The sequence below is a fragment of the Uranotaenia lowii genome, unplaced genomic scaffold (assembly GCF_029784155.1).
Source record: "Uranotaenia lowii strain MFRU-FL unplaced genomic scaffold, ASM2978415v1 HiC_scaffold_647, whole genome shotgun sequence".
Taxonomy (NCBI): domain Eukaryota; kingdom Metazoa; phylum Arthropoda; class Insecta; order Diptera; family Culicidae; genus Uranotaenia; species Uranotaenia lowii.
The window spans coordinates 1-21,050 of NW_026598586.1; the positions used below are offsets into that span (position 1 = coordinate 1).

The window sequence follows — 21,050 nt, forward strand, 5'->3', positions numbered from 1 at the left end:
CATCAAAAGAAAAACTGAGGTATTGCTACATCTAAATTCTGGTAAGTTTGTAGTAATTTTAAACAGTAACTTTTAAAAATTGATCGATAGCAAAAATGTAATCACCGATGATAAATATTTTAAACAATAAAAATAAGTCTCATAAGAACGACCTTCATCAGACCAAGAAGCATAAAGAAGTTATTATGTTTACCGGAACCAGTTCACCTTAAACTTGTCCTATTTTGATCTTATGACCAAAATAAAACATCAAGAATCAACATCGCATTATCACGTAGCATAAGAGAAGAGCCAACGACAATTCCTTTTGTAGTTCACTCATAAACGGACACATGGCTGACTGGCTGGAGCTGGTTGACTCCCAGTTATAAATCAAGACGCCCATCTCTGGCAACAACAAAAATCAGACGACCAAGACGACGAAACACCGCAGCATTGCATTATGTTTGTTTGGCATGAAATCTACTAGAATGACTCTTATTTTGAGTTTTTTTCATTCGGCCTGCACTGTAATAAATAGTTTGAAATTTGGATGAAAAAGTTTTTGAGAAACTTATGATAACAATTATCAAAATAATCTGGCAACGCTGTAAAACAATGTATTATCAAGGTCTTCGAAAAGTAAAAACTTATGAGAAACACTATTCTTCTGATTTTTTTTCATAATTTTTTTTTTAATATTTAAAAGATTCAAAATAATGCTTGATTTTTTTTAAATGAAATTTTGCTTTTTTGGGAATTATTATGAATATCTATAAAATTTTTTGGAATTATATCCACCCGATTTACATGAAAATGTTTGTTTGTTTTTAAAACTGATTAAAAGCAAGTTTTCGAAATTTTTATGAGAAAATTTTTAAAATACAATATTTTTGGTTAAATATTTTTAAAAAAAAGCTGGCAACACTGTATAAAAATAAAATTTCAATTCATCTTTAAGGAAACTTCGATGTGGAAAACAATTGTTAAGATAGTTTTTTTTTGCTCGAATGATTTTTTTTGTATTTGAAAAAAAAAATCACAATGTGTTGCTTTAAATATTTCAAAACTGAAATCTTTTTTTCGTTGAAATTTCTATTCGATTAAAAATATTTTTTTTCTTCGTTCAAGGGAAAAATCACAATACACATTTTCAACAACGATTTCTAACAAAATTACTTGAGTTTTCAATTCTCTGGTTAAAAACTAGAATTTTTATTTGTTTTGAAAACGTTTCTTAATAAATATACTTTGGATGAAAATTTAAGAAAAAAAAATCTACCATTACTGTGAAACAATAACATTATGAGGTTTTTAATAAGTAAACTTATATGTCGACACAACTCCTAAGATTTTCAGATTTGCTTAGGACAATTCAATTGTTCCTAAAAATAATTTTCAATTTTAAACACTGTTGCATGATAGTTTTTTTAGAAGAAAAATTTAGCTTTTAGGTATAAACTTATTAATTTTTTAGAGTGAGCCCAAAATTTTGACATTTGTTTTGGAAAACATTGAAAAAAATAATTAATTGAAAAATTTTGGCAACAAAATTCTAAAAGTTACAAAGATTTTTATTAATAAATTTCTTTAAGGAACACCTATTTCCAGATTTTTTGTAACAAAATAATTTTTTAATTGTGCAGAAATTCAAAATTTTACAGAGTGTTTTCTGAAAATTTTAGAAAATTTATTTTAATTTCAGTTCTTATTTTTTATACAATTTTTGGAATGGAATTTGTAAGATTAACTTTGGTTTGTTAATTTATAAACTTTGATTGAAAGCAAATGTTTCAAAATTTATAGGAAAAAAAATAACAAATAAAAAATATCTGTATAAAAAAAAGAAAAAAAAATCTGGCAACAACTTAAAAATGTAAATTAAGGATTTCCAGTAGAAATAATTTCATTGAAGAACACATTTTTTTCGCCTTTTTCAATTTTCTTTCTTTTTTTTTTTTTGTTTCTATTATAGTCGTTTTACCATCTTTATGGCATTCGCGACTTTATCAACGTTGCAGTTGGTGGATCGTTATTGAAAAACTTATCCGGTACAACTGTGTTCGATGTTTTGCTCTTGGGCTCGAACTCGCGGACATCGGCTCAGGAGACAACAGACTTGCCAACTGAGCTATATCACAAGCCCCTTCAATTTTCTTTTGTTTTTCAAAAGTTTTAAATAAATTCCATAGAGTCTTGTAGAGAAATTTTGTGAACTGAAACTAAATTTTAAATTCAAACTCATGTTACATAAATTTTCTAACAAGTTAATTATTTTTTTATTTTGTTTTTATGTTTTTGACTTGATTTTAAGCTAAATTTAAGACATTTTCATATAAACTTTCTCAAAAAATAGGGTTTAAAAAATTGAAAAAAAATCTGACAACACTGTAAATATTTTGATTTTTTTTAAAAATATGCTTAATGAGGAGCACATTTTTTCAGATTTTCGGAGTTTTACAGCACAAATTCTATTCTGTCTTAAAAGTTGAAATAGTAAAAGTGTTGCCAGAATTTTTTTTCAGTTCAAATTTCACGTTTTATATATTTTTTTAAAATTTTTCCTACATTTAAAAAAAAATATTTGTTTAATCCTAAAATATTGAATTAAAGCTGATCTAGCGTAAATCTTTTCGCCAAGCCAACGAAACCGCATTATCGGCCAGGTCAGGTGCAGCTCTCTAGACGTAAGATAAATTATCGTTGAACGTCTCAGATCAGATGATGAGCTCGTTCGTTTTGTGGAGATGTTGCTACAAATTCAGCTTTATAGACGGACTCTCTCATGCTCTTTTTTTTGTTCATGTTATACTGAGCTGGGAAATGAGGAAGTGATTTCGGAAACAATAAAGTAGATTACAACTGAGAAAAAAAAATGCGAAAACAGTGATAGTACAAAAAAACAACAACTACTGAAGCTGAAAACGAAAGCTTTTGCCGGTACAAGTTGGTTGCACTTGAAACCGGTCAATGGAAGCATAATTATAGAGAGCAGGTTGCTTCAGACAGAATGAATTAACAACAACCAGGAGCATAGGTGTCCCGGAGTGATGTTGTTAAGGTTTTTTATTTCAGGAGCATATTGTTAGCAATTGTTTCAAAATTGAATTGAAGTCAGCACTGATTTTTTGTTTTGAAAATATAACTTATTACAAAAAAAGGAAGAAAATTATGTAAAAAGTTTCATAATACACTTAAAATATCTAACGCCTTTTCTTATGCAACACATTTTTTTGATTGAGGTGAATTCCAATTATGAGTAAGTAGTTATGCCATTGCAACAGTAGTCAAATTTCGAATAATGTCAAGATTTAAGATAGCTGATTTCGTTTTCGTTTCGTTTTCAAAACCTCGAGGAACAATTTTCGTTTTATCCAAATTCCCAAACGAAGAATAAATAAAAAAAATTATGCGATCATCGTAGGTACTTTTCATGATTTTATAGATTCTGAACCTTATGAAATTGGTAAGGATGATGGCGCCAGAAGTATTATGCATTTACAAATGGATACAAGGAGTGCTAATCTATTCCGTACTAGAAAATCCAGTAAAAGTTGGTCTTGTTCCTTACTTCACACACCGGTTTCGGGCGGGGCTGATCGGTCAAAACTGGACACATTGTGTGTTTGATAATAATGTACAACATTCATGACAGGAATGTGTCCCTTCATTGATATAAGATATGCAAAAATACTAAAGATAGCGCAAATGGGTAAGCGACAGAACTGCATAAATTGCTGCTAACTAGGGCTAGCTTACTAACTAGCTAGCTCGAGGGCTCAAAAAGTATGTAAACAAAGCTCTGGGTAAGAAATACTTGTTTGGCGGGAAAACTGAAACGCGGAACCGTAAAGGCAAAAAGGAAAAGAGTTTTGCTACTTGTTCGTAAGTACTCACCTTTCTTGGTGTTCGATCCCTTCGAGACCTTCATCCAGTACGCTTTCGTACACCATCCGGGGTCGATCGCCCAGAAGTCGCTGCCGATCGAGGTCGCCCTGGAATGAGAAATGGGAAATCGATTACATAACTTGTGACTGATTTTAACTACTACTATTTTACTTAACTAAACGGAACTAAACTGAACTGAATATTTGAATCAATACCCCTCACAGGATCTTATTTAAAATTCTTCAAAATTTCATTGGTAGCCACATTAAATCCACAAAAATCAGTTCTTAAAAATCTTTAAAGAAATGTTTTCTAAACCATCGATAATAATTCATCCACGATTTTAAAACAACGAACTGTTACGTGGATTCGATTCGGAAATCAATTTCTATTTATGGCCAGGGTTGCCATTTTTTTTTCAAAGATCATGGACTGGTAAAATATAAATCAGGATCCGTTAAAGTAACGTAATTTGAATCGAATGCAGTTCTTTGCTGCCTTTTCATCGCATTCTCAAAAATCAGACAAAATCAGCCTTATTTTTAAAAATCAGAGAAAGTCAATGTCTAATCAGGTTGTCCGGCATATCCTGAAAAATCAGGCACATTGGCATCTCTGTCTATGGCAACGTTTTATATTTTGGCAGTCAATGGCAGTACTTGGCAAAACAAACAAAACAGAATCGGTCTTTGATTTATTTTTATGAGCGATAGGCGTGTCTGAGTGAATCTCTGAATTGAGATTCGTAGAATCGTGAAATCACGACAATGGCGTGGTTGGTAGAATAAGCACAAGGAGCGTAGATTTTCAGGGCTGCTACTACTTCTGTGCTACTAGAAATTTATTTTATTTATTTTTTCTTCAGTGTTTCCGAATTCTACTTATAGTTTTAATTTTATTTAAAACTTTATTTATTTTCTGAACATTTTTTTTATCTCAACCCTACACTGCCTATTTCTTTTTCGGTCATTTTCCCATACATACAGTTTTTAACTAATCTATAATTAAAAAGCTTAGTTTTTTTTAGAAATGGGACAGTTTCGAATGCGTATTTCTAAAAAACCATTCGTTTGATCGGAATACTTTCTATGAAGAAATTTTAGGAAAACTTATGATAATTCATGAAAAATTTGAAAAAAATGTTTATCGTTTTTTGTAAGAAAAATGACTCACTCATCGGCTGGCGCAAGCTTTTTTCAGTCATGATATTGATCAGTTTTTCCAACTTTTACCTCGCCTAAACTGTATTCTAGGTAGCTGCATCCTACTTCTTCAATTTCTGCTACATTTCGGCCCAATACTTCTCTTTTAAAAGAAAATGAGGGCAATTCAGTGGATACAACTGTTTCTAAATTAACAAAACTTGAATATTTTTGAGCCACTTAAATGCGTTTTCGAAGGAATTTCTGCTTGTAAAACCTTTTTTTTCTTTCCGCAGAAGCAGAATTTGTTGATATAGGGTTTTTCATAAGTTTTGTCGTCCATCGGAAATCATCTGTTTCATAGCCTCGGTACAGGCTATACAGCTTACGAGCTCTGGAACTAGTTAAAATTTGCTGTTTGAGTTTAAGTTTGCATGACTCATAACGAGGCAACACTTTCAGCTTATCGGTTTTGTAAACTATAAATTTGATAATGGTGGTTTTTGAATGAAACTGTGATAAACTTTTTTTTCTTTATCTCTTGCATCATTGATATCTCAAAAACGCGTGAATTTGGAATCTTGAAAAAAAAAATAGGTCGGTTAGTAACTTTCACAGGCAACAAAATGCTATCAAAATTTTGAATGTCCAAGAACTAGTAAATGAGCTATCAGCAAAAGAAAATGTCCCATTTCTAAAAGAACTAAGCTTTACTTTAATGTACGTATCACACGAGTTGAAGGCTTCAAAATTGAACAAACATTTGTACAACCATTTAAAATCAAATAGATAGCATTGCATGAAAAAAATATGAAAAATTTTGTTACACGAAAACTCTCTAAAGTTTATTTTTTTAAAGTGACAAGGCTAAGGCTTCTTTTTCAGGATGATGTTGAAGTTAGGCAATTAAATTTGATTAAATTTGCAATTGTCACTTGATTCTGACATCTACATTTTCATAAAATTATTTGTATCTCAAGGAAATTTGGGACCTACCTTAATATAAAATACATCCTTTGTCTAAGCTACTTTAATACAGAAACAACTAAACTGAATAATTTTTGGTAAGTTGATGAAAATTATGTATTATAGGTTTCCATAGGAAATAATTCCAATAGAAATATTTTTAAGACCAAACTTATGCAGTACTTCAAAGATAACCTAAACCGATGATCAACCAACCACTAATTTCAGTGCTTTTTTTATATTTTCTTAGTGATAAATTTAATTTAAATTATGTAGTTTTAGTCATATTCTTAGCTACTCTTTATACTATTAATTCTTTTAAATCTTAGTTTTTTCATTAGATCAATAATTGATCTCTTAAAAGGAATATTCTTCCACTGAGATTAATTTTTAACAAATATTGTTATATTCCCTCATTACATTTCCTTGCATTAAATAATTATTTTAAAAGTTCTCAGCATTATTAAAACTTTGCTCGCGTTTTGAAGTACACATTTAGTTTTTTCTTGTTTTGCTGCCAGACATGCTAAAAACAGTTAGCGTCCAGTACCAGCGGGCTCAAATCGAGCTTTTTGGTGTGGGGGAGTGTGGTGGGCCTCTAAGAAAAAATAAAAATAAAAAATTAAAAACTTCCTTTTTTCCTAGTCACATTTCCCCTTAACCTAGTGTACATGGCCGTAGGAACGGGGGGAAGGGGTTTTGGGGGTTGAACCCCCCCCCCCCCCTATAAGGGTTCGAAAATGCGGGCCAAATTTTCTTCACTAAACCCAAAATTTGATATTTAAATCAAGTTTTGATAAACGACCAAAATGATTGAAGAATAATAATCTCGATTCAGAACTGAAGCTTAAATTTTACAATTTTATCCCAAGTCCAAAATTCCGAATACCGAATACCGAGTTTTAATAAGATAAGACTAAGCTTGGCAGATTGCCTCAATTTAGCCTGATTTTTTTCACTTCATTCGCAAAATCAAACATTAATTAAAATTAAGAATTATGTATTTAGTGTCCAAAATTTTTGAGTAAATTTTATCAAAATGATCGATTTTTTGGAATCTTAAAATATTATTTGACTGTTGTGATTCAATAGAAAATTTCTTTTCCAAGTGTTTCTCTTCATGATTTTTATGAAAAAAATCATGAATAAGTAAAGTAATTTTATAAAGGTTTCAGTAAAGTTTAGATTAGATTCACCTATACATTTTGTGATTTCAAATTTCCTTATAAACATTGAAATTTGATGTGTGATCAGATTTTGATTTCTGTATCCAGTTCTCGAATTCCAGTTTGGGTCATCATTTGGATGAAATCCTGATTTGAATCTTGGTTTTGCATTTCAATCATAAATAAGATGCGTTTTCCATATTCAAAACACACCATTTCGGAATATGAAAAGAATTTTGTTTTTTATTCTAAACCATTTTTACGATATGAATTTGACATTTTTACTTCAAATTCTTATGCAGAATCGAAATTAATCATATTGACGACTAAATACGAGATATTTTTAAGCTACTATTCTGCGAGTGTGCTACACTCAAAAGATTAACTCTAAATTTGAAAAGTATTCACGATTTTATATCTGAATTACTCAATAATATTATTTAATTAAAACTTGGTTAGCCTAGATAGATTACTTGTGTCGAAAATGTTTCATAACTGTAATCCAGAATGGAAAATTCGAAAACAGTTTCATCATTTGCAATTTTCATTTTGAATCACAAGCCAAAAATTCAGAATTCAAATAAACGATTTCTGACTAAAGGCTCTGATACATATTTCGCATGTTGTTTCATAGTTCAATGGAATTATCTAGAAATGAGATTTTAAAATCGTTCTCAAATTCGGAAATCAGATTCAAATGGCAGGATTCAGATTTTGAATTTAAATTAAAAATTTAATTTGAATCTATAATCGAAATTTAGTTTTGTTTTATCAAAATAAAATATCAATATGAGAAGTTTAGGATTCAAATTGCAAGAGATCGCAGTTTCTTAATTTTAATTCTGAATTGAAAATCATTTTTTAATTCAATTAAATCCATTTTGAAAACTCAAATCAGAAGAAATCACAAATGTAAGGTATTTTTTTTAAATTTAAGTGGCTTTATCCGTGAATATTATAGATTTGGAATAATAGACGGATAGACCATAGGAAGTAAGTTACTGAGGTGTTGAAAAGAGCAAGGAGCATTTTAAATAGAAGCTTGACCACATTTGAGCTTGAGATCATTTCAATGATTTTGTTCTTAGAAAAATCTCGCAGGATTCTTATTATAAATGATAAATTTTTGAAAAACAAAGTACAAACTAAAATCTTTAAATTTGAATCGAGTTTACAAGACTAAATTAAAATCTGATTTGAACCGCAAACCTAATCTCTTAGTTTTTTTTTAAATATTTGATACATTTTCAGCCATGCTTATAAAGGTTATGCTTGTGGTTGAAAAAATAATTAAATTTAGTACAAAAAGTTTTTTTTATTGAATGAAACCTTTGAAATCCTTCGTTTGTTTTTTAAAACTTTATTAAAAATTGGCAATTTTTTGAACTTATTTTCGAATGTTAGGATTTTAAATAAATACAGAACCATATTGATAATTAACTCTCACCTAAATTAAGAATTCCCCTTTTTAATCCTTTATATACGCATTGTTTAAGCAAAAATTTTGTCACCAAACCCCCCATGAGCCGGCTCTTCCTAAGGCCATGATAGTGTATGAACAGAAATTTCTGACAAAATTCTATCTATAACATCAAGTTTGTTAACCTAATCAGGCTTAGTAGATACTTCCTATTGATTAGATTGATTGCGAGGATAAAAAGAAAAAAATAATGTTCAATTTGTAAGTCAAGTATGATCTGTACGATACTATTTAGTTGGTTAGTTCACATTCTTACAGTTGCAATTTGAAACTGTTGCAAAAAGGAAACTGATTAGAATATTTCTGATTTAATTTCAATTTTAAATTTTCAATGATTCTGCGAATATGAAAAAAAACTGACCCAAAACTAAGTTTTCAAAATTACTTATTAGGTTGAAATTTATAGTTCAAAAAACAATTTAAGTGTTCACCAAATAATGTTAAATTCTTCATAATGGAGGCATAGTTAATAACGTTTAATTGAACTAAGTATTCCGATACTCGAAGCAAAAAGTTAATAAACTTATTAATAAAATTTCGTGACTATAAAAGAAACTAACTTCAAAGTACCAATTTGATTAATGTTCTGGAATATGCAGAACTACAGTATGACCCATTAGACTGAGATTTGGAGTCAATTTTGAATTTCTCAAACACTGGCCAGAGGCGAATTTACCAAGCAAGCCTCTCTAATAAAATAAATCTGATTTTATTGTGAATTCTTAAAACGAATTATTTAAAAGATATTCAACAAACAGAGTGTCAAACCAGTCATTTTGACTGGTGCGGTCTTTCTAGTGTTAAGGGTATTGATTCAGCTGTTAATCTATAAAATCATAATCGGAATAAATGATAATACAATTAATCCAAAAGAGAGCGTGAACTTTAAATTAGTTTCTTATTGAAATTGATAATGACAGTTATTATGAAAGTAATGAAACTCAACTTACAATGCAAACTGTTAAGAATGTAATGTTCCTCAATTGTTATACCTACTAAAATAAGTTGTGTTTCAAAATAATGAATTTCATTTCTGATTCTCATCAGAGATTAAAGACTTTAATTTTTTTTTCACACAGATTTTTTCTCGAATTGTGATTCTAAAATTCCATTCAATAATAAATTCTATAGAAATCTCTGGATCTGCAATCCACATAAATTCAAAATTCAAATTTATCTTGATACTTAATATCATCTTGAGTTAAATTGAAAGAAGGTTTCCTCATCTGTATTTCAAATTTAATTAAGTACTCCTGATTGAAATTATGGATGAAGGTAAAGCTCTAATTTTTTGTACTTGATTTCATGTTTTTTCCCACTAAATATTGATCCTGAAATTGAACAGATTTCCTAAATATTACTTTTATTTTAAGGCTTAAATATACTTTGATTATCCTAATTCCGAGTTTTGATTCGCAGTGGTTATTTTGAATCATGGTTTGATTTCTAATATTTTTCTCTGCAATTATAACCAGAAACTATGTTTAGGTCCAACTATGAGCTTAAGGTTTTCAACGGGTTAATGATTGAATATCTATCTAGATTACAAATTTTTGCTATGAAATTCAATTAAAAAAAAATAGTGGAATGTGTAGAACCGTGGAAAACCTTTCCATGATGCTTTACTGCCGTTCTACGAAAGATTGTCCCATGTGAAAAATCATGCAGTTGACAAAAAAACGATTGAAATTTAATCAATTTTTTTTTCAATTTCACAGTTATTAATTCATTTAACTATCGCAGTAATTAATTCAAATTGATAAATTAACAATGTAATCCACCAAAATGCTACATTTCCACAATCTAAAAGTTATATATAACCAAAAATGATTTTTGTGACATATTTGCGCAGAATCTGAACGCATACAAATTTCTACGTAAAACTGTCACAATGCTATGATTTTTCTTCCGTTCAAAGCTCGTATTATGTGTGTCTTTAAAATTTTAGTAAAGTGTTCTAACTTTTTTCTTGAGTTATCTAACACAATTAGAGCTCCAATATTTCTTTTAAAGTATATTTTATTCGAAACTTATTCGAAATACTCGATAATATTTTTAGGACAAAGTATACTTGTGTTGTGTTGTTAATCGAAAGTTTACACTAAAAGAGACAGGTTTCAGCCAAACAGTGAAAATGACCCAAAAATCACATGGCAGTTTATGTTCGTAATTATTTTAGTGGTTTTAAACACATCAGGATTTAATGAATTTTCACCTATTCAAAATGGATCAAATTTCAAGCCAAATTTAAACTTTTTCGCTAAAGTTGCTCAAACAGAATTTAGCATGATTAGCTGTTTGAGCGCAAAAAATTTGACTCAAGTCACGACAATTTAATCTGCTTAAAGAAATGTGGCTCAAGTTTTACCACAAGCTATATTAACACATTAAGGTCGCGAATAAATCTAGGCCCGAAAACACAATTTTCTACCTCAGAAACGGCTGGACCAAATTCTTAAAATTCTTCAAATTCTTTGAGTAAGTGTTGTCCACAACTATGTAGAATAAAGTTTCTTCATAAAATGCTTCACTGAGTTATGCTTCTTAGTGAAACGCATTCGCGTCAAGCGAAAAAAAACGAGATATCTCGTAGTTGGTCCGCGATGTGTTAAGCTACATGCCGAAAATTGGGAGACTTGTTGAAATATGATGATGTTTTTTTTTATGTTTGAAGAACCTTCTTCAACGACTGTAACAAACATTTAAACAATTGTTTGCGATATAATTTTGATTGCTGCATTAGAATATGTACAAAAAAATACAGATATTACATTTTGTTCTGTCTAGTAATAAATAAAAACATTGCTTGGTGAGTACATTAGTAAATCATCACAGTACAAATTTCCAATTGAGAATACAAAGAAACAGTTTAAATTTTTAGTAAAATAACTTTCAAGTGTAATTTAGAACGTTAATATAGGTTTTCAAAATTTTTAAGATTGGTTCGACGTTAAACATTTAAAATCAAAGTTATATTTCTTAAAAAAAATCCTTTAATAATCAATTCTTGATCCAACACTCTAATGATGGATTGAAAATCAAATGCCTCGAGTAAAGCTTATAAAACAAACAGCCAAAATTTTGATCTTTCAGGGGGTATCTAAGTTCAGATCCATTTGAAATACTGGATGACATTGATTAATGTTGATTCACGTTGAACCTTCTAAATTTTAATCAAATCAGAAGAAAAAGAAAACTGGATTATGATTTGAATTTTTAAAATTTTTGAACGTGATAAGTTGGTAGGAAATTATAAAAAGTAAGGAAACGTTTTAGGGCATTGGTTATTCGGAATTTCAAACCATTTTATCTTTGGAAAGCTTCAAAAAGCTAACTCTAAAAAAAACTCACCTGCATTTGCGTAAACGAGTGGGTCCCTCCGGCCAAATGCGTCGCCAGGCTCAGGTTTATGTTGTTATACTCCACATCAGAACCCATCTCCAAATCGTGTGGACTAGTATCGGAATCGTCGTCAGCTAAAATAAAAGAAAAACAATTAATTAATATCCACATTCTAAAATATAGGAGTTGCAAGAATAAATACACGAAAATTCAAAGGAATCGTTAATCATTTCGGCACCCGGTTCTAAATTCCTCCCACAAGTATGAATCCTAAAGTTTGTTTTGACCCAAAAACCGGCGACAACGGTCGACAATCGCTTGCAAATGCTTCAAATGAACGTTACATTGCTGCCACAACAACGTTGTCTTTGCATCTGTTTGTTTAGGGTTTCGGAGTATGAATTTCAACCGCTGATAAGAAAAGTGCACAACGGTCTCGTCTCCCGCTTGGTTGATGGTTCAGCATCCGATCTCTCGTCTTCTCGTTTCTTATTTCAGCGAGGGTGGATGAGGGCAATATTCTCCTCAAGCAAATCAAACACATATCCTCTCGGTGCGGTGCAGATTTCAACCGACAACAATCTCGGTGAAGTTCGTCAACCAAACAGTAGGTAATGTAAACACGCGCCGCTCACAGACAGATAGCGCAACTCGAGTCGTTTCGTCTTCTGGCTGGACAGAAAACAAACTGACACCGGTTGAACTTGATAGAGAACTTGGAGGCGGAATTCGAGCTACACAACAGCAGTAACAAGCTGTGCTTAGAACTCGTAAACAGTTGATGATAACGAGAGCGTTGGGCGGGCAGCGATCGCGGAGAACTGAGCTCCATCATTCATGACAATTTGTCATGAGAGTAACGAGAGTTCGGGAGAAGCTTTGCGTGATCGTCGTCAGCTGTTCTACTAAGGGCTGTGCTGTGCTTTCGTACAACTTCCGATCCCCCCTTGTGTCGGCAAGTATGTTTTCCACCGAACAAGGTTACCAAAACTTTGTCGGGGAAAAGCCGGTGAACATTTGTTCGTGTCGGACTAAGTTGCAGCCTAATTATTGATATCCAATACTTTTTGCTGTTAGAATAAGGTAAATTCTAACGGTGTTGAGAAAAAGCAAATTTTGACTGCGTTAAAACCCAATTTAAAATATTATTTTGTAAATATATCGATTTTGAACTTTATTTTTATCTTTATCATTAAAAACCTTTTTCCAAATACCTGTGGATTTTTTTTACTTATAGAATATACAGGATCTGGTTCGAAGGACCAACCTTTTCCGAATCTCAGTATTTTATCAACCTTAAGAAAAATCTTTTATAACTCTTACATGAAAAATGCAACCCAGTAAATTCAACAATAGTGTTGAAAAGGGGACTGTTTTTTACCAGATTTATATGTACATATAAATAGAACACTAAAATCAATAATATAAGTCTTAATCGTTAACTCTTGGAAGGCTTTCTAATTTTTTTTTGTTTTGTATATAGTCGTTTCACCAACTGTGTGATATTTGCGACTTTATATTAACGCTGCAGTTGAGACAGTTATTGAAAAACTTTTCCGGTACAACTGTGTTCGATGTTTACTCTTGGGCTCGAACTCGCGGACATCGGCTCAGAAGGCAACTGACTTGCCAGCTTTCTAAAATATGATTTACATTTCGCTTCGGGTAAAGTGCGCACATGTGTGTATCAAAACGCGCCGTTTAACGTTTAATATGTGTTTATTAATTCAATGCCCACGGAAGTGTTTGCCAGATAAAAAAAAAACTTCTACTTTACTTCACAGATGGAAAAATGTATTGCTACGCTCAGTGCTGTGCAGATATACTGACATTCTTCTGCATAGTTAAATAAATAAAGTTGAAATTAAGAATTTTCAAATTTTTCCGTTTATATTAAAGTAGTATTGTCCATATGCACTACTTCCGTTTATATTGAAGTTATGTTCAACATACAAATTTCTTTTGAAGCGTTTTGAAGAGAACAGGCGTACAAGCTAGCCCACGAAAGTTGTGTAAAATTTCCATCGGTCGTTTTGAACCAATTTTTGTTTTTGGCTGGGCCACCAGATGTCTCCAAACACACCAAAGAGAACTGTCAAAACAACGCTTAGAAAAAAACAAAATTTTGAACAGATCGTATGAACTGTTTGGCATATTTCAAGAAAATTGCTGTCATAGTTTTGTAACACATTCGTGCGGTTGCATAATGCAAAAATATCTTAAAAGTTAATCGCTTTTTGCTTAAAACCAGGTGTACTAAATTATGGACAATGGGATGTTAAAATGATACTCGGAACAAACCCGCTTACCCCTGTTAAACAGCTAACACATTTTCGTCTAATAAGATACGAAGTTACGGTCTTCGACAAAGTTGTTCAGCGGAAAATTTCCTTTGTAGAATTTATAAATTGGCACAAGAACTATGAGCAGGCTCGATTCCACAGAAGAAACAATAATGACGTTGATTTTTCAGTACAAAATATTCAATTTAACCATACAAAACCTAAAAGTTTAAATTTGATCTTGTAAACGTTACTTAAAAATTCTGCAAAAAATCATACATGAGTTTTAAACCAAAACGAGACTTTTTAGACCCCAGGGTTTAAGAAATTTAAAAATGACCCCAAATCGACTTATGTGGTATACCTTTATATATTTACCATTTTTCGCTGAACTCTCTTGTATCTCAATTGATATTATAGTTTCGGAAAGCTTGTAACGTGACTCAAATATGATTCTCACACAATTTTCATCTACAATCATTTATTTTAAAGTTATTCAAAGTCTATTTAACCCTCCAAAGCCGTTCGGGTCAATATGACCCGAAGCGCACATTTAAAACATCTTTATCATCATTCCAATATACTGATGAACTGGTAGTTTTGACAGACCAAGTATGTTCTATGAAAATAATGATCAAATTAACGCCAAAAAATTAAAATTTTAGTTTTTGAAATCGGTTCATCGACAATTGAAATACAGCTAAGCAAAGCCAAAACTGGATGACGTTTTTTTAAAGCAAGACTTTTTTCTACCGGAAGATCTGTCATAGCGGTAAAAACTTTCATTGGACCCCAACATATCTATACATTGTCGGATAGATGGATTCTTGACAATTTCAAACATCAATGAAATAATTTAATACAGAAAAGCTGTCAGAAGTTATGAGTATTTTAAAAATAAAATTTATTTTTCGAACTTTTTACTTTCTGAACCAGTTTCTGATAACCTGGTAATACATATCGACTTTATTTTTAAATGTTGAGTAATTAGAATAAATTACCTACACAATGAATATAATATCATCAAAATCGGTTAACATTTACAGCCATGAGAACGAAATCAAATTACAACTCATATTTCCCCGAAACGGATATTTAGCGAACGGCTTTGGAAGGTTAAAAAAATCCGAAAAAACATGCTTCGAAAACAAGTAAGTTATTTATAAAGTGTAAAAAAAAATCACTTAGTGCTTGAGAAAGCCAAAGTTAGAAACTGTATTTTGCACATATGGAAATATTTTTTCAAGTTTTTTTAACATCATGGCCACAAAACAAAAGTTGTGTAAAACCTACTTTTAAATGAATCAACCGCCAAAGCTGTTCCAGTCACAGCAGAAAATTTTTGAAAAGTGAATTTGAACGTTGACTTTATTTTAGATTTATTAAACACGAAACACAGAATTCTTGACGGCTACTCACAGGGAGCTGTTTTTAAAACTTTTTATCCATCTACGTTTTTTGAGACTTTTCTAGCAACTGAATTCGAATTGGCATTGTATTTTGAGTTTGTAAAAGCAAGGTTATTGCAATAAAACTATGTGCATGACAAATACGATTTCATACCAATTCTAGTGATTACATTGGGCATGCGCTGCTTAGCAAAATATGATAAATATTTTTATGAATTAGATTCAAAATAAAAAAAAATACAAAAAATGTTTACACTCAGTGTTGATTTTGATTTTTTCGATTCGTTTCTACTTATTTCCACATATTAGATTTTTTTTAAATTGTCCTCACCGTGAGAGTCCCAATTTTTATTATTTAAATCAATCTTTTTTTAATCCTTAAAATTGAATTTAACACCAAAACGAAGAATTATGTGGTGTATGGATATCCAATTCATGATCCAAAGAATTTTCTCTTATTTTGGATAATCAAAATTGTCACCTTTCATCTTTTAATTCCTTGAATCAGAACTCAAATTTGCGAACGCATTCTTTTTCAACTTAAACATTTTCAGATTTTTAATTCGATCTTAAAATGTAAATTGACCAGCGCGAGCGCTGCGATTTGGCCGAATTGGCCAAATAGTTATTTTTAAAATTTATAAAATAATAGATTTGTCAACATTTTCAAATGATTTTGATAGTTTATAAAGTTTCTGAAAGAAATGTTGAAAAAGCTCACAAAATCATCAAAAACTTATGGATTCAGTAAAACATCTTAGTTGTATCCGTGTATTTTTCACTGTTGATCGTACAGGAGAATGCTGACAAGTATCGCTTTATACTGTGAGTATCGTTTATTCAAGATTCTTTTGATTTATCCAGGTTTGCCCATAAACACAATAAAAAAACTCGATATAAGGCAAATCTTGCCGGGATGCTGAAATATTGCTTAAAACTTCCGGATTTCGCCCAGGTAGAAGGAAGATTATTTTCTAAACCAAATAAAAAACTAAGATTTTGTGTTTGAAAACGATTTAAAAAACTGAACATAACATTTTGCTAATCCCCAGAAACAATTTTAACACTGCTGTTGTGAATCAATAAAAACTTTAAATCTCAAAAAACTTACTTTTTTCTCTGGAACGTTTAAGAAAAATGCCTGGATTTTAAAAGATTTGTATTTGTTGTAACAAAATTTTTCATAATCAGTCTGAATTGCTCGACTGAGTGGATACGTGTGGTAGAAAGTATGGCATGCTTAAGATCAAGGAACATCGTTCTTTTTAACAACTATTTTGAAGAAATCTTGCACAAATTAACCCTTCATCTAATTCAATATCAAATGAGCAATTCCAAATTACTTGGCACCTGTTTTGACATGTTTTGTCCCAAATTTCACAGGAACCAATATGTCTTTGGTGATAAATACCCTAGAAGCCACAAATCATCTGATGTTCTTTCAGTTATTGGTGATACTTTAAAAAACCAGAGAGAACCCTGATTGAAAAAATCGACTCAAAACCATGATGAGTATTTAAATGGAATAAATTGAAGGAAAATGAAATGATCACCTTTGGTTTTTTCATCAAAATGTCAATGGAATATTCGATCGATTGTTCGTTCGCCGAATCGTTGAAAAGGTCAATACAGGTGTTTATGTACTAAAATATTTTTACATTTTTTGTGATCATGATCTTAAAAAAATTCTAAAAAAATATCCTTATGTAACGTATAGCTTCTAACTTAAGCTTTCTTGGACATTATTTGAAATATTTTAGACTTTAAATAACGGAAAATTGGGTTGTATATGAATAATGTCTGAGAACATATTTGAGTAGCGTTACGAGGTTTCCAAAACTATCAATTTTGTAAAAATCGTATGGGGAACATGAGAGATATATTGGTTTTAGTCAGCAGGATCAAATTGACACTCCAGAGCCTGTAACGGGTGAAAATTTTTGGGACGAATGAGGGTTAAGGATTTAATTCCCAAAATTTTTAGACTTTTTCCAGCGTATATCAACTTTGTAATGAGTACCTTTGAGTGATCTTTTTTCCCAACTTCGTTGAAACCTAACTCCAATCTCCCAGCTTTATCCAATTAATGATAAAACAATAAGGGTAAAGTTTTAGCTAATTCGAATAACTTTTATACACGTTTGTTATTACTATTTCATTTACATTTCTGGATATTCCATTTTCAAGAATTTTTTGTAGTAGAAAAAAATCAAGTATACGAGAAAAGTTGCAGATAATTTTATTTAATTTGGGATGTTTGGGAAAACATAAACAAAAAGGTCTAGAATCTATTTCGTCTAGCCCAAAACTTCTTGTTGTCTTCTGAAAAGTTGTTCCTACGCTTAAAATTTTCATTTCATTTCTAATTTAATTTTAAAGTTTTTAAAGTTTTCCCAGAATGTTTTATGTTTTTTAACGGAATGTTTTACATTTTTTCATAATTTTAACTCGAATAGTGTTTAAGATTACATCAATGTTTAAAATCATATCTGATATACTAATTCGAAGAGTGTGAATTTTTATCAGGTCCAAAGCTCATATTCTGTCGAATTTTGATCTAATCTGACACCGAACACAACATGTGGTTGCGTTAAAAACTCACACTTGAAAACGAATAGAGAACAACATAGCGCAACTTATGGTCCGCAGAACAAAATCAAAGAAAATTGCACTGAACCCAAAATCACATTTAAAAAACACTAGAAGATTCACTTAAAAGTGAAAACTCAGTGAATTTCTTCATTTCAAGAGGCTCATGTACATTTCACTTGCCTCTCATTTGAATTTTAAGTGACCGAATCAATATACACTAGCTCATCACTTGAGTTTTAAGTGACCGGCATTGAATGTCTTCGATGCTCACTTGAAATCCACTTGACCGGTCACTTAAGCCAATATTCACTTGCCCATCATTTAAAATTCAAGTGATTTTTTGCATAGCGAATGTCAGCAATGTCAGTATTGATTGTTTCATTGTTGTTTGGAAAAGAAACAACAGAGGTTTGTTTGAGTTGGTAGGTGCAGAATTAAAGTAATTTGTATGTTATTAAACAATGATATTTTCCATAGGTCGGCCGACAGAAACATCGTGTGAACCGGTTAACACGTCGCAAAGACCTTTTTGAAGCAATCAGGTTTCGGATACGTTTTCCGATTATGATTTATTTTGGAAATATTCAAGTGAAATTAAAGTAAGTATCATGCAAAACAATAAATACTAGTTAATTTTAATTTTTTTTATTATTATTTCAGAAAAGATCAACCCGAATGTCTCGTCAAAGTGAGGAAGTCAATGATTTTTCGAAGCCGAAAAATATTTTTGAACCCAAATAAGGAGAAAAAGTGACGTTTTTTACGTTGTATTTTTTTAAATAAATAATTGTTTTGTAGTAACAAAGTTGATTAATGTTTGATATTCTGAAATTTCACCTAAAAACCACTACAACTGAAAGATATTAATGACCTGAGCAAACATTTGAAATTGACTTTGCCATTCACTTGAAATTCACTTGATCGCTCACTTAAGTGATTTCACTTGACGGTCACTTAAAATTCACATGAATTTACGTATGGCGAAAATTCACTCCAGATGTCACTTACCTTTAAAGTGAAAATTATTTTCGGTGTGATGTTGTGGGTGCAAAAGGGAAGTAGGTACCCAATCAACCAACATTGCGTTTATTGGCAGGTTCAAAGCTTGATGGTCGCCTTAAGAAGTGCCAAATTTAGATGGCGTGACTATTTTATCAAATCAAATTGATACCTGAAATGCTTTAGTACACCACTTCCTACAAATGCAAATCGACAAGTCTGCCAAAACAAAACATAGCGGGAGCTGGAATGCATTTCAATTCGGAAACCACCATATGTGAATCCAGTTATTTGATTGGGTTTTGTGGGTTAAGAAATATAAACAAGTTTTACATCGATAGATAAGTTGTGGTTCAACACATGTCCATTGAAAGATTGAAAACGGTTCAACGTTCGTTAGGTGGTCTTCTTGCCCTACATCACCTCAAATATATCGCACGCAGTAACACCTTGCACTGCATAGTAATGCCTCAATTCAATCCTCCTTTCCCAAGTAGACTTTGTGGCACTTGTTCGTGTGAATGATTGATAATGCGAGTATTATCGTTACCTATTTGTCACGTGTGTATGGCAGCCACCATTCAAGAATGCACCAGTCTAATGAAAAGACGAAAAGTATTGCAATCAAAAACTTCCAAGCTTGCGAAGCATTGCCTAACGAAAGGCGCTTTAAAATTGGGCCATTCAGTAGATCTGTTCAGTGGAGAAAATCATGAGCATGATTTTAGTTTTTTATATCTGAAAATATAACTGCAACAATTTTATTTAATTTTTCAATCATAAAACTATGTTTTATTTATCAAGTGCACTTTCACTTTTGATACAAACGTGTTGAAATGTTTATCCAACATATCAAAAGAATTTTTTTTTAAAATGTTTTTTTTTAAATTCTCAAATTCAAAACTTGAACGGAAATGATAATTATAAAAACCATCAAAAGGTTTAGCTTCTAATTTGTATAATCGTATTTTTTAACATATTATTCACTCTTAGATTTCCACCGATTAAATGACTGATCTCAATCAGAACAGGCCTAAATGTGTAAGTTGAATGCAGATACGTGATTCAGTTGCGTATTTTTCGTTTGAGATGACCCTTCTGATAGGGTTTATCAATAATCAATATTGAAAACACAATGTTGACATCCCATTATCAACTGGATTCGATTATGCTCGACAACAAACGTGCACTATGAAGTTGGAGTTCAAATGTATCGTCCTGGCCGATCGATAGTTGCACTTCGACATCGATTCAATTTATACTATTTAATGCGTTTCAATCGGCAAGATGCGATTTAGTTATGATTCATACAACTATACTAGGTGACTGGTTCGAATATTTACTTTTCTTCCCACCAATCGATTGCTCCATTCTTTCCTTTTTGCTATTCACTTCAGAACTGATAAGAACGTAACGTAGAACACTGCAAACAAAAAATGAAACTAACTCAATCAAACAAAACACAAATTACGCGAACAGCGAAGCGCGGTCACCACGAGTCGCGAACCGGTACTAAAAGCTCATACGAGAAGTTAAGTTCCCTTTTGCATTGTTCTTGCAACGAACAAAAAAAAATGGAATCACATAAAAAACATCATAACAGATAGTCGACGCATACGAAGTGACTAAACGCTCAATCGTCGTCGTCGTCATCGTAAAATGCTTCGACGGCGACATCGCACAAAACGATTGATATCAGCGAATAGATAAGAGAATTTCAAATCCATTGTTGTTGTGATCCACATAGAGTCGAATTGTGAATCAAAAAGATTGACAATGCTGCGGTATTACGGTTGTCCATCGAT

At 31.4% G+C, this 21,050-nt stretch overlaps 1 protein-coding gene across 1 annotated transcript; it reads right to left on the reverse strand.

The window, feature by feature from the left end:
• Nucleotides 1-3,872: 3,872 nt before the first annotated feature.
• On the reverse strand, nucleotides 3,873-20,763 carry LOC129760532 (protein GDAP2 homolog). Its single transcript, XM_055758182.1, has 3 exons — nucleotides 20,589-20,763; nucleotides 11,973-12,097; nucleotides 3,873-3,974 (listed from the first exon to the last, which is right to left on the reverse strand). The coding sequence occupies exons 1-3, from the start codon at nucleotides 20,614-20,616 to the stop codon at nucleotides 3,873-3,875; spliced, it is 255 nt and encodes an 84-aa protein (XP_055614157.1). The 5' UTR covers nucleotides 20,617-20,763.
• Nucleotides 20,764-21,050: the final 287 nt, after the last annotated feature.